This window comes from Bombina bombina, chromosome 4 (assembly GCF_027579735.1).
Source record: "Bombina bombina isolate aBomBom1 chromosome 4, aBomBom1.pri, whole genome shotgun sequence".
NCBI lineage: Eukaryota > Metazoa > Chordata > Amphibia > Anura > Bombinatoridae > Bombina > Bombina bombina.
The window spans coordinates 223,915,820-223,933,721 of NC_069502.1; the positions used below are offsets into that span (position 1 = coordinate 223,915,820).

Consider the following 17,902-nt stretch of genomic DNA (forward strand, 5'->3'; position numbering starts at 1 on the left):
CAGAAAAGTCATCCAAATGGCTGATAAAGTACCTTTGGGGACAATAATTTCCTTTCCATGTTCCTGAAGGAAATTATATATATATATATATATATATATATATATATATATATATATATATATATATATATATATATATATATATATATTCTTTTTGTGTATGAGCAGTAGCCCGAGAAAGAGAGACAGAGCTTGGACCAAATTATCATCCAAATAAGGAGCAACAAAGATTCCCTGAGCGCTGATCACTGCTAAGAGAGCACCTAATACCTTTGTGAAGATGCAAAGGGCTGTGGCCAGACCAAAGGGGGGGGCACAAATTGGTAATGTTTGTTAAGAAAAGCAAATCTTAGAACCTGGAAATGATCCTTGTGAATTGGGATGAGCATATATGCATCCTTTTACTCTATGGTTGTCATAAATTGACCTTCCTGAACTATAGGCAAAACGGATCGTTTCCATTTTGGAAAGTCTTTAGATCCAGGATAGCATGGTAGGTGCCTTCCTTTTTTGGGACAACAAGAGGTTAGAATAGACCTCAACCCTGTCCCTGTTGAGAGTTTGGAATGTGAGACAGATGAAACCGCTCCCAGGGAGGTCTGGTGCGAAAGCCTATGTGATAGCCCTGGTATAGCATTGAGAACCCAAGGATCCTGAAGTGGTTGAGACCAGGCCTTCTGAAACCAAATCAATCTGCCATCCCTTCATGCAGACTTCTGATTAGAATTGGGCTTTTTGGTCTGTTTGTTCTTAGATCCAGGCTTCCAGGAAGGCTTGGAGGATTCAGACTTATGGTTGTATAGGGACAAAATAGTTTGTTTCTTTGTACTACCCCTTAGACTTTTTGTCCAGAGGTAGAAAAGCCCCTTTTCCCACAGTGACAGCCTAATAATAATAGCCTATTCTTAGAGACCATATTAGCTGACGAAGATTTAAGCCATTAAGTTCTCCTTAAAGGGACAGTCAACACCAAAATTGTTATTGTTTAAAAAGATAGATAACGCCTTTACTACCCATTACCTAGCTTTTCACAATCAACATAGTTATATAAATATAACTTATAACATTTAAAGTGATGGTAATTCCTAGCGTTTGTGAAAAGCTAGGATTTACCAGTGGAACAAATAAAGGAGACTTTCAGTCATGAAGTATAAAATAATTCATGCTGAAAGCTCCTTTGTTTGAAGCGTTCGCCGGACTTAGCTGCACAGGCAGCCCACGGCAGAGTGCTATTTTGCTGAGAGGTGACGTTTCCACCTCTCAGCCAATAGCCGTGGGGGTCGGCTGGCCTGCCGGGCTATTTACTAAGAAGTGGAAACGTCACCTCTCAGCAGAATATTATTATTGCTTGAAGTATTTTATACTTCCTGACAGAAAGTCCCCTTTATTTGTTCCAATGGTGAATCCTAGCAATTCACAAACGCTAGTATTTACCATCACTTTAAACCTCTTCATACAGCCTCTTATCACATGGTTTTTTATCAGCTTTTCACAACAGGAGACTGCTAGTTCATAAGGGCCATATAGATAACATTGTGTTCAGGCCCGTGGGTTGTGGATGACACCGCAGTAACTGGCTAAAATGCAAGTCAGTAGATAATAAATATATAGCCATGTGATCAGGGGGCTGTCAAAAGAGGCTTAGATACAAGGTAATCACAGAGGTTACAAGTAGGGTTGCACCATTTTTTTTTTAAGACCGAGTACAAGTACCGATACTTTTTTTCAAATACTCACTGATACCAATTACCGATACTTACTTTTTAATGTCATGACAGTTTACCAAGAACAATACAGACTAATGATTTAGGATAGCTTCTTTATAATTATGAACTGTAACTCAAAAGACATTTTGAAATAATAAAAGTTTTATTTGATTGTTGTCAAAGTTCACAGAACATGTTTATTAATAAAAATATTACAATAAAATATATTAATAATGATAACAATAAATAACAGCTGCAGCAGCTTGGGCTAGAAAGCTACAAATTAAAGGGGTAATTACTGGATGCCATTGGGTTGTAGGGTGCCTATATAACATCAATCTGACATTTGTATTTAATACAAAGTAATATAATTTAATTCTGAAAAAAATATTGGGGAAGGAGTGTCCCAGTAATCCCCTTTGAGAAAAATGGGGCATTTGCATTCTACTGACTCACCAGGGAGGAGGCAAAGAGCACCACAGAAGAGCTGAATAAATAGCTCCTCCCTTCCCTCCCAACCCAGTCATTCGACCGAAGTTAGGAAGAGAAAGGAAAAACCAAGGTGCAGTGGTGTCTGAAGTTTAACAAAAAATATCATAACCTGTCTCAAACAGGGTGGGCCGTGGACTCATCGTATCGGAAAAAAAAAATTATCAGGTAAGCATAAATTTCCTTTTCTTTTTCAAGATACGATGAGTCCACGGATTTCACAATCCTAATTAATTTCCTCCACAGAAATAACCTTAGGAAAACCTATATGGTAATGCCGAAAACTCAAACACTCTTCGAGCAGAAGAAAAGACAACAAAAAATAAAACTTTCCAAGATAAACGTAATATCAATGGAATGTATAGGTACAACAGAACCCCTTAGAGGAGCTCCATGCTCCATGGAGGAGCAATTGGAGAATACACAGGCCGGACTCTAATCAGAGCCTGACAAAAAGAATGAACATCTGGAACAGCTGCCAAACGCTGTTGTACCAAAGTAGAGAAAACAGAGATCTGACCCTATAGGGAACTCTCTGAAAAAAAACCTTTAAGGAAAAACAAAATCCTGGGAATCCTGCCTTTCCTCCCTGAGGAACCCTGGATTCACACCAGAAAAACCTTTATGCCCCATCTTATGGGAAAATCATTCTAATGACAGGCGTACACGCCTGAATTAAGGTAACTATGACTAAATTTAAGACACCTCGCTTGAACAGGATCAAGCGTCCAATCTCCAAGCAAATAGCCAGAGAACTAGACTTGGGTGAAAGAAGGGACCCTGTATAAAAAGGTCCCTCCACAACAGTAGTATCCAAGAATGTAGAGACGACATTAACCAGATTGGAATACCAAAACCTGCGAAACCGCACAGAAGCGAGGAAAAGCACTGATGACTCCTCCTATTTGACCCAGCAAGGAAGCGCAAACGGGGGAAATAGACATGCTAGACTGAAGGACTAAAGAACTGCTAAGGCAGTCATCAGCTCGGACCGGTGGCCCCGAACCTAGACCTGCATCTCAAAAGCAAGGCAGTTTGACAAGATGCCATGAGATCCAACTCCGTCCAACCCCAGTAGAAAATCAGGATGGAGAAAACTCCCGTATAGAGTTCCCACTCACCCGGACGAAATTCTGACCATTCAGAAAATCCGCTTCCCAAAAATCCACCCCAAGGATAAGGAACACTGACAGATAGCGAGAAAGAAACTGGGCCGAAACCAACGGAGGCCAGACCAGAAGAGCCTCGAAGCTCGCTTTCAGTTGCAGGAAGTCTATAAAAAGAAAAGACTCCACCTGAGTCCACACTCTGCAAAATCACGTTCCCTGAGATAAGGGAACCTGAGAAGACAAGTTTACATAAGCTCCGTTCCCTTGTCCAAGTATGCTAAACTGCATAGGACTGAATGGAACTAACCAATGAAAATTTAAGTGACACAAGGCGCTGCACAGATTATTGACCTTATAAGGATAAAAAGTTGAGTGGACCTCACCGGGGAATGAACCCTCAACCCTCAGGTTGTTACAGAGCTCAGCCACAGTGCCTTAACATGCCGAGTCAACTGTCCGGGTAATGTCCGTTGTCAACGCCACCAGCCCGAATACCTCTACACACTGGGTCACCGAAGGCCAAGAGGTGGACTGAGGGACTAGACCAGAATTACCTTGATTTCCTGACCTCAGTCAGCAAAATCCTCAGCGATATGGAATTCAGCATGATTCCCAAGAAAGCAACCCTTGTGCTTTGGACCAAGGAACACCTTCCTCCACCCGTGAGCCCACGAGAGGTAGAACACCACGTTCGTGTAAATCTTGCTTGCTGTAAAAATGACCCCTGAACTAGTGACATTAGCCAGATAGGGCGCCATTGCCAAGCCCCGTAACAAACACCGCTAACAGCGATCCCAGAGTTTCCGAAACCAAGGCAAGCCCGAAAGGAAGGAACACGAACGGGAAGTGTTTACCCAAAAAAAGGGAAACCCCAGAACTTGAGACGAGTCTCAAGAACGTCACATGAGAGTACTTGACCCTTTCACAGGTGATATAACCCGACCTTCCAAGACCAAGGCCTTACAAAATGGTCTGAAAAATTCCCATTTTTTTTTTAGGAACAACAACCCAACCAGTAACCCTATATCCAATACCAGTATTAGGACTGGGTCAACCACTCCCAGGTCTGAGAGGACTCCTACGCAGTGTAAGAACTTCCCTCCCTATGTCTGAGCCTCAGACAATTATGAAAGCAGAAACTGCCCCTGAGAGGAAAATATTTGAGTTTGAAACTAAACATGAGCGAAAACGGAAAATCAACCCCTACAAGATCCATCCCGGACCGGCATGTCCCCCATGCCATCTATGATTCAACAGCAGGGTATGTGTTCACCAACATCCTAGTCTTAGAACACGTATCCGTAAAACAAGGCTCTAACCAAAAGGTTCCCAGAACTGGAACAGCCACCTATGCTCCCCGCTAGAGAACTGGAAGGGAGAAATTGAAATAAAGGAGTAAGGCAATTGAAAATTGTATCCAGTCTTGGATTTTATCCAGAGAATCTACTGACTAAAAGCCTTAGACAACGTAACAAACCAAAACGCTGTCACACCAGTGACAGTAGCAAAGTACACAGATGGTTGCCACTGTAAACCCAGGTGTGTGTCCCATAACTAAATTTAGCCCATTAAGACTATCCTCTAAGGGAATAGAAGTTCACGTAGTGATCGAAACCATTCCCCCTAAGGAATGTCGTCCAGCCTCTTAGCGGATATGGCTATGGGAAACAGTCCCGTAAATATAGAGAACGCCCAAGGCACCAATTCCATCTGAAACGGAAACTCTTAGTACCATGGAGAAACCGTTAGAATAGCAATTCTTCCAACAATGTTAAACCCTATGGAAAAACATAGAATGCATCATAACCCCGAGTGGAGCGAGAAGGAAACGCACTGCATGCGGGCCTAAATTTCGAACGGTATACTATAGGAGAAATTTGTGGCCAGCTGTTAACAGACTCCCAAACAGCAATCGCTGAAGAGGGAATAGTTCAAAAGGAAAAAAGAAATGTGAAGACAGGAAACGATACCGTTCCTTTAAGTCTGAAAATTAACTCTATGCTTGAGTGTGTCTGTTGCATCCTCAGTTCAAAAAGGATAAACAAGAAAACAGCTGAAATCATTTAATATAACGCACACAGAACAAGACGTCACTGTCTCTTTATTCTAAAAGAAACCCATTCTTGTGAGGGTTTGTACCATCCTACGTTACAAAGGATGATTGAACAAACAAAACAGCCACAATTATTTTAATAAAAATTATTTTATTTTTTTATTTATTTTTTTAAATTTTAAAAGGAACATGTTATCTCTGTCGTGTAGAGACAATCCAGTAACATAGATATTGCTACAACAAGACATCGCTATGTATATAAAAAGCAAAGGTTTTTCAAGGAACCGCAGAGCCCTGCCTGTGGTTCATAAATTAATTTGGGCAACACATGTAAAATATTGTGGCATGGGTTGTGCAATAAAATCTACACATAATAAAATGTTACTGTCTTCTTTTATGTAGTGTGCTTTTACTCCGTCCTGAGACACCAAGGAGAAAGGGACAAATAAACAGCTGAAATTCATCTTACTGTTTCTTTAAATCATAAAAAGAAACCTATTTTAGTGTATGCAATTATCCCTTCCAAATCACAAAGGATGGATTAGCAAACTAACAGTTGAAAGTCTGTAATAAACAGACACCAAGAAAACGGTACTGTTTCTTTAAATGTTAAAGTAACACTTTAAGTCTTGTGTGCTGATTCATCCTAGGTCAGCACACAAGAAAATAAAGGCAACTAAAAAGTGTACTAGCTGCCTTATGTACCCCATGGAAGTTGGAACGCAAACAATTGCGATAACAGCAGTACCATAGCTTCCGATAACCGGAAGTGATATGAGAAGTGCTCAATACAGAGCGCACACGTCTACAGCTAGAGCTCTCCGTTCCTTGCTAGCCCTGCAAGGAGGAAAATGTCTCTAGATCACTTTAATAAAGTAAGAATCCTCCGCTCCTTACTACATTGCTCAAATAGGTATAAGGAGGAAGAAGAGACCTCGGCGCCCTTTACTTTCGCGCCCTTTAGGAACTCCGCCCCTCGTGGGTGTTTCGTCAGCTATCTCCCGGTAGCCATTGTTTCTATGTAAAGGCACCGGGAGTGACATGTACAAATAAAAGCTGTCGTCTCCAGCAGCCTGCTGCCCCTAAGAACAGTCTAATCGGCCATAATACACATTGTATGAAGGCGAACAAAACCCCGCCACTCGTGGGCATAAACAACCCTCTCCCGGTCGTCATTACATTTGTACAGAAAGCGCCGGGAGGGAAAACTCACACAGACTGTTCCTCACAATACCCAATGTAAAGGGTAGCCGGTAGCAATGGTCGCCAAAGTTAATGTCAACGCCCAAGACACAACAGTCACATAGTGAGCCCATAGTCACACATGCCCCACAGTGCATTATCACCCATTACTAAAATAAGTCGCCATGTGAGGAGTCCCTTTGAATGAGACTTTGTTAATGCTGTCAGGGGAAAACAGCCCTTTACTGACAGAGCCCCTGTCCCCAAGACATAAGTAAGTGCAGAAAAAAACCTCCCAGAGGTAAATAAGTCCCTGAGGAACTTTCCCTGCAGAGAAATAAAGGCTGCACTTACCTCTTATGCTGTCCGACAGCAGGACAGCCTCAACAGGGTTCAGAGGTCCGTTGGGTCCCTCCTGTAGTCCTGCAAAAAGATGAAGCCTGCCTGAGTCAATCGCAGCTTAGGCCATCACAGAAAGGGCAGCATCACAGTATGGGAGGCGCAGTGAGAATTATGTCCAACAAGTTCCCATTGTTTTAAATCCACCAAATGCTTCTCTTTTTACTGAAGAGAGTGATCTGGTCTAGGCTACACCCTAGCACAAAGTAGCACTCAGTGGCACCACTTTAAAAAATAATAAACACTTGATTGAAGAATCTTTACTAACACCTCACTTTGCTATCTCCTATCTAACTAACACAGGCAAAGAGAATAACTGGGTTAGGAGGGAAGGGAGGAGTTATTTATACAGCTCTGCTGTGGTGCTCTGTGCCTCCTCCTGCTGACCAGGAGGCGTAATCCCACAAGTAAGGATGAAATCCGTGGACTCATCGTATATTGAAAAAGAAATAGGGCTTGTCTTCATATTTTTCCAGAGCTGCTTTTTATTCCCAGTCCAGCCCTGGCTAAAGATGTTCCTCAGAGTACAGTATGTTTTGAGCATAATTGTTCAAGATGAGAACTAGCAGTATAACAGGCAATCTAGCAATTAGAATATTTTTTCAAAAGTTAGTGGCAAGTTCTTTTTAAAGGAACAGAAGCATCTCTGCATGTTCAGCTGTAAGTCTGTTTCTGCTATCAGAACGTTTGACGCTAAGTTGAACAGTCTTTCACTTTTCACACTACTGCATCGGGCAGAAAGATATTTTTGCGCCATTTTAGCCAGAGCTCAGTTTATTAACTGCCCAGTACTTCAGGGGTTTGCCTGAACAAGGTATAGAGATCTCTCCCAGGTAGGCTTCCAGCTGTATAGTAGTGGCTTTTGGAGCACTGCTCTGACGTACAATAATACAAATAACATCAATTTGTATTGGCAGAACAGAAGTGAACAAGTTTTAGTAAAGTCTCCACTCCAGCTTAAAATGAAATGGGAACATGCAGTTTGAAAAAAGGCACAAGATGGTGTATGGGTGTAAGGTTACGTACAATTCGATATGATTATCAGTTACCAAATAACCCTCTTTGCTACCACTCAGTCTCACACCAAACCACAGGTGGTTCTATGGTAGTATTTAGAACCTTGTTATGCTCATAGATCTGAGGGTGACTGATGTCAGTCAAGAGAAATAGAACAAACCTGAAATAAGCTCGAGTATATATAGAGAGCTACAATACGTAGTTTAGACACATATAAAGGTCACGATTCCCTTTTGGTTTAAACATACAGGTTTAGAGATGAGAATAAGAGTCAATTATATTGATTATTGTCAAAAGGTTAAGACAGCTGTTCAAGACGAAAGTTAGTTAGCAGCATACATGGTTGATTCCATTAGTACACAGTCCAGCAGGAAAGCAGTAGAGATAGTGCAAGGTAAAGTTACTAAGTTCACAGAACAGATGGGAGACACAAACGGAATAGATTTAGAGAGTAGCTGCAGGCAGTCCGTAGGTATTTTAACCCTAAGTAACCCTTGAATACAGGAGAAGAACTGCTTAGACTAAATTGCAGGCAGATATAACAGACAGCTAGTGTAGCATAAGATTCTGTGTAATGGGACTTCCAGCTCCTACGAGATCATATCTGACACAAGAACTGTAACTAACTTTCCCGTGATTTAGATGGCAAACTGTTGTGCTATCCAGTTCCCCGGTCTGTGAGCGTGCAGACTTGTCAGGTGACGTCATGCGCCACAGCTTGTAGGCACGGCCGAATCAACGTAGCGGAACTGCTGCGAGGATTGCAAGGCTGAAAATTTACTGCCTCCAGATTCTCCGGATCAATAAAAGTACTGAGATGGTATTGTTGGGCAATTGAAGTGAGCAAGTCGTTCCTTGTAGAACTTTTGGGAATCAATTCTACTGTAAAGGAAGAAACTACAAAGGATTCAAGTGGCTAAGAAGTAGATGCTCCCTCGGCGGTAGTTAAACCTAACAAAGCAAATTACCTAGCATAGAGGAGAGGGAGGAGGGGACTTAAATAGGGTGGATAGTGATAATTCTTAAAGGGACATACCGACCCAGATAAGGCATGACAATGGGTAGGAAGTAGAGGTATCGGTTTAAGTATTGGTGCATTTGCATTTACTCATGCAAATACTTGGTACTGGCACCGATACCAATACTAGTATTGGTGCAACCCTAGTAACAAGTATATTAATATAACCATGTTGGCTGTGCAAAACTGGTGAATGGGTAATAAAGGGATTATCTATCTTTTTAAACAATACCATTTTTGGAGTAGACTGTCCCTTTAATAAAACAGCAATGGACATTCTTGACATCAATTTTGATGATGTCAAAGACTGCATCACAAATGAAATCATTAGCCATCTTAAGGACTATTATGCAGTTGCAAATATCCTCAGAAGATTGATCAGAAACCATCTGAGGCAGAGAATCACACCAGAAGGACACCGCAGCAGACACACTGGTGATTGCTACTTCAGGTCAAAGCTGAAGAGCCGACTGGGAGAATAATTTCCTAAGCAAGAAGAATTGCAGTCCATTGGATCTCTAAAAACAGAACAATCCTCTAGTAGGAATAGTAGCGTGTCTAGCTAAGGTGGAAATATCTTAGGGACAACTTCCCAGGCTATTAATTTCTTCGCTAAAAGTGCATACATTCTTTTGAACCCGTTAGAAGGTGCAAAAGGAATGCCTGGTTTCTTCCATTCTTTGGCTATATATTCAGTAACCAAGTCAGGTGCTTCAAAGTCTATAGGCACTTTGGGCAGAGATTTAAAAATTTAATTTGATTCAATTTATTTACAGGCTTGGAATCCTCTGGATTTAGTTCTGATAGTTCTAAGATATTCAAAACCTTCTGAAGCAGGAAACAGATAACGTCCATGTGGAATCAGTCTCATTTATTGGATCAAGATCCTCATAGGAAATCCCCCCTCTCAGAAAGGGACTCACCCAAGTCAGAGCTTTGTAAACTTGGTAGTAACTGAGCCTGGGGAATAGGACCCTGCAAGTTACAGGTGGTGTGAGGTAAATCTCTTGATTTTCGCTTACTTGGTTTGGGGATAGCCGCGAAAAACTCTGTCATAGCCTTTTGAAAACTTTTTTTAAACTCTGGAGAAAAGTCAGTGGAATCCCCCTGCGCCACATGAATATGCATGGACACTAAATGTCTACCAGGTGCTATGCGGACAGGATTATGGTTTGCGAAATGGAGATGTTTTTAATAACAAGTGTATTTACCCAAAACAAAAACAAACAGCCTATAAGAACATCCCAGAACCCCCAAAAAAAACAAATGATTTACACTAAGAAAAAAATCCCCTACCCACCCCCTCAGCACCACCTATAAGGGTTATCACCCACCTCCTGGCCAAATAAAGTGTTAAAAACTGGGACCAGATAGCTTAAAATGTCTGGAGTAAATTTTAATCAAGGTGGGGCAGACGGCCCTTACCTCCAGAATGATATGCAGGCCAAAACCGGTGAGTAAAGACACACAATATACATGCAAAAAGGGAATAAAAGTCCCTCTTTGATTCCCCTTCTGTCCCCAACCACATCCACAATGAGCTGAAATGCTAACTTAAAGAGATAGTAAAACTTTTTTGGTTTGTGAGGAAAAGAAAAGGTAAGCCAAAAACATATTGAGAGCTGCTCAATATGTAGGACAATGGAATAAGAGGGATTTTTAAGTTTGAATTCTGGAAATTTTGGTGTTAAGCACATAGGTAAAGGACTATGTGTAAAGGATATGAACCCCCAACTACGTAGAACCTATATAATGAGAGTACTAGGGATAGTTCCTGGGCTGTGTTTAGTGTCTGAGTCACTTACCTGGACTGCAGTACCCCTCCAGTGTATCTTACAAGGTTGCTGAGGTCTTTCTCCGTCACAGAATGCTGATCCAGTAGAGCCCATCCAGTTAAAGTAAACATACTGCAGAGGATACTTGCAGATATACCAGCAACCCTTCAGGTGGAGGCTGAGGGCAATTATGGCTGAGAGATTTACCCGTGAGGGTACAGACATGCCATTTACCCCTGCTTCACTGCTTTAGAGAAATTATACTGAAGTCTTCCCTGAGCCAAGATGGAAGAGGGATACTGGGTCTGAAATTAGGTCTGAGCTCCCAATACGATTAGATAGAAAATAATAAAATCTTGCTTGCAGAGCACCTCTCTCAACCACTATCCTCAGAGGCCAAGAAAAAAACCGAGTGGGGAGAGGAGGTGGGAGGGATTAAACATCCTGTGGGGGTTCTTGACCTCCTCCTAGTGGCTGGAAATATATCCCACATGTTATGGACACCTATGGACTCAAATAATCTTACAAAAGAAATATCTTATGAACCAGATCTTGCTGATGCAATTTACAGGTCAGAAAAGGCTTCACATTGGCATAAAACATAACTTACCTGATGCTTTCCTCCTTGTCTATCAGGGTATCACTCATTCTGCACACCTCCCTCTGCAGCTCCTCTTTCTGCGATTTGCAGCCCTGCAGGAAGTCTGTGTGAGTCTGCAGAGTGGCACGTAGCTCTTCCTTCTCCTCCTGAAGCACCTGCAGATATTCAACAGAACAGACATTCAAGTAACTAATTTAGCATAAGTGAACTGATCTCCAATCACTACAGTGTTTAGACTCACATGAAAATGTATATAGAGGTAGATAAGGAACAAAGAAAATGACCAAATATAGCTTTATATTGATTCATAACTATATACAGGTTTATCAAAAGGGACACTGCAATTTATATATAAAAAAACACAATTTATGCTTACCTGATAAATTTATTTCTCTAGTGGTGTATCCAGTCCACGGATCATCCATTACTTGTGGGATATTCTCATTCCCAACAGGAAGTTGCAAGAGGACCCACAGCAAAGCTGTTATATAGCTCCTCCCCTTCCTACCATATCCAGTCATTCGACCGAAAACAAGCAGAGAAAGGAGAAACCATAGGGTGCAGTGGTGACTGTAGTTTAAATTTAAAAATAACCTGCCTTAAAATGACAGGGCGGGCCGTGGACTGGATACACCACTAGAGAAATAAATTTATCAGGTAAGCATAAATTGTGTTTTCTCTAGTAAGGTGTATCCAGTCCACGGATCATCCATTACTTGTGGGATACCAATACCAAAGCTAAAGTACACGGATGAAGGGAGGGACAAGGCAGGTACTTAAACGGAAGGTACCACTGCCTGTAAAACCTTTCTCCCAAAAATACCCCCCGAAGAAGCAAAAGTATCAAATTTGTAGAATTTTGAAAAAGTATGAAGCGAAGACCAAGTCACCGCCTTGCAAATCTGTTCAACAGAGGCCTCATTTTTAAAGGCCCAGGTGGAAACCACAGCTCTAGTAGAATGAGCTGTAATCCTTTCAGGGGGCTGCTGTCCAGCAGTCTCATAGGCTAAGCGTATTATGCTTCTTAGCCAAAAAGAAAGAGAGGTTGCCGAAGCCTTTTGACCTCTCCTCTGACCAGAGTAAACGACAAACAAAGCAGATGTTTGCCGAAAATCCTTAGTAGCTTGTAAGTAAAACTTTAAAGCACGAACCACGTCCAAATTGTGTAACAGACGTTCCTTCTTTGAAGAAGGATTAGGACACAAGGATGGAACAACAATCTCTTGATTGATATTCTTGTTAGATAACACCTTAGGTAAAAACCCAGGTTTGGTACGCAGGACTACCAGAATGAAAAATTAGATAAGGAGAATCACATTGTAAGGCAGCTAACTCGGAGACTCTACGAGCCGAGGAAATAGCTACCAAAAAAAGGACTTTCCAAGATAAAAGTTTTATATCAATGGAATGAAGAGGTTCAAACGGGACACCTTGAAGAACCTTAAGAACCAAATTTAAGCTCCATGGTGGAGCAACAGGTTTAAACACAGGCTTGATTCTGACTAAAGCCTGACAAAAAGCCTGAACGTCTGGAACGTCTGCCAGACATTTGTGCAAAAGAATAGACAGAGCAGAAATCTGTCCCTTTAAGGAACTTGCTGACAAACCTTTTTCCAAGCCTTCTTGGAGAAAAGACAATATCCTAGGAATCCTGACCTTACTCCATGAGTAGCCCTTGGATTCACACCAATAAAAGATATTTACGCCATATTTTATGGTAAATTTTCCTGGTGACAGGCTTTCGTGCCTGTATTAAGGTATCAATGACTGACTCGGAGAAGCCACGCTTTGATAAAATCAAGCGTCCAATCTCCATGCAGTCAGTCTCAGAGAAATTAGATTTGGATGGAGGAAAGGACCCTGAAGTAGAAGGTCCTGTCTCAGAGGCAGAGTCCATGGTGGAAAGGATGACATGTCCACTAGGTCTGCATACCAGGTCCTGCGTGGCCACGCAGGCGCTATTAAAATCACTGATGCTTTCTCCTGCTTGATCTTGGCAATCAGTCGAGGGAGCAGAGGAAACGGTGGAAACACATAAGCCAGGTTGAAAGACCAGGGCGCTGCTAGAGCATCTATCAGCGTCGCCCTAGGGTCCCTGGACCTGGATCCGTAACAGGGAAGCTTGGCATTCTGTCGAGACGCCATGAGATCCAGCTCTGGTTTGCCCCAGCGATGAATCACTTGTGCAAACACCTCCGGATGGAGTTCCCACTCCCCCGGATGAAAAGTCTGTCGACTTAGAAAATCCGCCTCCCAGTTCTCTACACCTGGGATATGGATAGCTGATAGATGGCAGGAGTGAAACTCCGCCCAGCGAATTATCTTTGAGACTTCTAACATCGCTTGGGAACTTTTTGTTCCCCCTTGATGGTTGATGTAAGCCACAGTCGTGATGTTGTCCGACTGAAATCTGATGTACCTCAGAGTTTCTAACTGAGGCCAAGCCTGAAGAGCATTGAATATCGCTCTTAGTTCCAGAATGTTTATTGGAAGGAGAGACTCCTCCTGAGTCCACAATCCCTGAGCCTTCAGGGAGTTCCAGACTGCACCCCAACCTAGAAGGCCTGCGAAAGGTCATACCTTTGGACAGATGGACCCGAGATAGCCACCAGAGGAGAGAATCCCTGGTCTCTTGGTCCAGATTCAGTTGAGGGGACAAATCTGTGTGTAATCCCCGTTCCACTGACTGAGCATGCATAGTTGCAGCGGTCTGAGATGTAAGCGTGCAAACGGCACTATGTCCATTGCCGCTACCATTAAGCCGATTACTTCCATACACTGACCCACCGAGGGGTGCGGAATGGAATGAAGAACCCGGCAGGAATTTAGAAACTTTGATAACCTGGACTCCGTCAGGTAAATTTTCATTTCTATAGAATCTATCAGAGTCCCTAGAAAGGAAACTCTCGTGAGTGGGGATAGAGAACTCTTTTCCTCGTTCACTTTCCACCCATGCGACCTCAGAAATGCCAGTACTACGTCCGTATGAGACCTGGCAATTTGGAAGTTTGACGCCTGAATCAGGATGTCGTCTAAATAAGGTGCTACTGCTATGCCTCGTGGCCTTAGGACCGCTAGAAGCGACCCTAGAACCTTTGTAAAAATTCTTGGGGCTGTAGCTAATCCAAAGGGAAGAGCTACAAACTGGTAATGCCTGTCTAGAAAGGCAAACCTGAGAAACCGATGATGATCTTTGTGTATCGGAATGTTAAGGTAAGCATCCTTTAGATCCACTGTAGTCATATATTGACCCTCCTGGATCATAGGCAGGATGGTACGGATAGTTTCCATCTTGAATGATGGAACCCTGAGGAATTTGTTTAAGATCTTTAGATCCAAAATTGGTCTGAATGTTCCCTCTTTTTTGGGAACCACAAACAGATTTGAGTAAAAACCCTGTCCTTGTTCCTCGTTTGGAACTGGATGGATCACTCCCATAACTAGGAGGTCTCGTACACAGTGTAAGAATGCCTCTCTCTTTATCTGGTTTGCAGATAATTGTGAAAGGTGAAATCTCCCTTTTGGGGGAGAAGCTTTGAAGTCCAGAAGATATCCCTGGGATATAATTTCCAACGCCCAGGGATCCTGAACATCTCTTGCCCACGCCTGGGCGAAGAGTGAAAGTCTGCCCTCACTAGATCCGTTACCGGATAGGGGGCCGTTGCTTCATGCTGTCTTGGAGGGAGCAGCAGGTTTTCTAGCCTGCTTACCCTTGTTCCAGGTCTGGTTTGGTTTCCAGACCGCTTTGGATTGAGCAACAGTTCCCTCTTGTCTTGCATTAGAGGAGGTTGATGCCGCACCTGCCTTGAAGTTTCGAAAGGCACGAAAATTAGACTGTTTGGCCCTGGATTTGGACCTGTCCTGAGGAAGGGCATGACCTTTTACTCCAGTGATATCAGCAATGATCTCCTTCAAACCAGGCCCGAATAAGGTCTGCCCCTTGAAGGGAATGTTAAGCAGCTTAGATTTGGAAGTCACGTCAGCTGACCATGATTTAAGCCATAGCGCTCTGCACGCCTGTATAGCAAAACCAGAATTCTTAGCCGTTAGTTTAGTCAAATGAACAATGGCATCAGAAACAAAAGAATTGGCTAGCTTAAGTGCCCTAAGTTTGCCAAGTATGTCATCCAATGGAGTCGCTACCTGTAAGGCCTCTTCCAGAGACTCAAACCAGAACGCCGCAGCAGCAGTGACAGGGGCAATGCATGCAAGGGGCTGAAGGATAAAACCTTGTTGACAAAATATTTTATTAAGGTAACCTTCTAATTTTTTGTCCATTGGATCTGAAAAAGCACAACTGTCCTCGACAGGGATAGTAGTCCGCTTTGCTAAAGTAGAAACTGCTCCCTCCACCTTAGGGACTGTCTGCCATAAGTCCCGTGTGGTGGCGTCTATAGGAAACATTTTTCTAAAAATAGGAGGTGGAGAGAACGGCACACCTGGCCTATCCCATTCCTTAGTAATAATTTCTGTAAACCTTTTAGGTATTGGAAAAACATCAGTACACACCGGCACTGCAAAGTATTTATCCAGTCTACACAATTTCTCTGGCACTGCAATTGTGTCACAGTCATTCAGAGCAGCTACAACCTCCTTTAGTAACACGCGGAGGTGTTCAAGCTTAAATTTAAATGTAGAAACATCAGAATCAGGTACTCTGCCTGAGTCAGAAACATCACCCACAGACTGAAGTTCTCCTTCTTCAGCTTCAGTATAATGTGAGGCAGTATCAGACATGGATCTTAAAGCATCAGTATGCTCTGCATTTCGTCTAACTCCAGAGCTATCTCGCTTACCTCTAAGTTCAGGTAGTCTGGCTAATACCGCTGACAGGGTATTATCCATGACCGCCGCCATGTCTTGTAAAGTAAACGCTATAGGTGCCCTTGAAGTACTTGGCGCCATTTGAGCGCGAGTCCCTTGAGCGGGAGTCAAAGGATCTGACACGTGGGGAGAGTTAGTCGGCATAACTTCCCCCTCATCAGAATCCTCTGGTGATAAATTTTGCAAAGACATAATATGATCTTTATTGCTTAAAGTGAAATCAGTACATTTGGTACACATTCTCAGAGGGGGTTCCACCATGGCTTTTAAACATAATAAACAAGGAGTTTCCTCTATGTCAGACATGTTTATACAGACTAGCAATGAGACTAGCAAGCTTGGAAAACACTTTAATTCAAGTTAACAAGCAATATAAATAAACGGTACTGTGCCATTAAGAGAAACAAATTTTGTCAAAATTTGAAAAACAGTGAAAAAAGGCAGATACACAAACGAAATTTTTACAGTGTATGTAATAGGCTAACAGAGCATTGCACCCACTTGCAAATGGATGATTAACCCCTTAGTTCAAAAAACGGATCAAAAAAATGACAGACGTTTTTTAACAGTCCCAGCAAAGTGCCACAGCTTTACTGTGGCTCCTACCTTCCCCAATAAACGATTTTAGGCTCTTTAGGGATGTCCTGTAGCATTCAGGGGACTCCTAAGGAAAACTGGATGCCTCAGTCTGTAATTTTAACTGCGCAATAAAGCGCTAAAATAGGCCCCTCCCACTCATATTACAACAGTGGAAAGCCTCAGGAAACTGTTTCTAGGCAAAAATAAAGCCAGCCATGTGGAAAAAATTAGGCCCCAATAAAGTTTTATCACCAAGCATATATAAAAAACGATTAAACATGCCAGCAAACGTTTTATATAGCATATCTATAAGGGAAATACCCCTGAGAGTAAGCATGATACCAGTCATTATTAAATCACTGTATTCAGGCTTAACTTACATTTATCAGGAATCAGCAGCATTTTCTAGCATTTCCAATCCTAGAAAAAATTATAACTGCACATACCTGATAAGCAGAATAAACTGCACGCCATTCTCCCTCTGAAGTTACCTCACTCCTCAGATATGTGTGAGAACAGCAATGGATCTTAGTTACAACCTGCTAAGATCATAGAAAAACTCAGGCAGATTCTTCTTCTATCTCTGCCTGAGAAGAAATAGCACAACTCCGGTACTATTTAAAATAACAAACTTTTGATTGAAGAAAATAAACTAACTATTTTTCACCACTCTCCTCTTACTACATCCATGCGCGTTGAGAGTTGCAAGAGAATGACTGGATATGGTAGGAAGGGGAGGAGCTATATAACAGCTTTGCTGAGGGTCTTCTTGCAACTTCATGTTGGGAATGAGAATATCCCACAAGTAATGGATGATCCGTGGACTGGATACACCTTACTAGAGAAATATGAGTAATGAAACAACTTTGCAATATACTTTCATTATATTGTGTCATTTAGCTCTAAAAATTGAGGATTTTCTAGATCTCAGAATTAAAAATGCACCCTAAATACTTGTCATTGCCAACTCTGCTACATATATCTTTCCCTAATTGGCTTTATCAGCTAACAACTGCAAAATGTTGTTCATTAGCTGCCAAATGCGGAAGGCAGCTCTTTTCGGAGCTGGATTTCTTTTAGTGAAAGTGCAATACACTTAGTGTGTTAAATAAAAGATAGGAGACAAGAGGGGCACCTCATGTGTGTATCA

The 17,902-nt window shown here is 42.2% G+C and overlaps 1 protein-coding gene across 4 annotated transcripts in view; it reads right to left on the bottom strand.

The window, feature by feature from the left end:
* The window catches only part of CEP63 (centrosomal protein 63), a 93,594-nt gene that overhangs the window by 55,958 nt on the left and 19,734 nt on the right, over positions 1-17,902 (bottom strand). For all 4 annotated transcript variants that reach the window (XM_053709788.1, XM_053709790.1, XM_053709789.1 and 1 more), the window contains exon 8: positions 11,359-11,504. In XM_053709788.1, the coding sequence (XP_053565763.1) occupies positions 11,359-11,504 (146 nt within the window). The remainder of the gene's footprint in view (positions 1-11,358; positions 11,505-17,902) is intronic.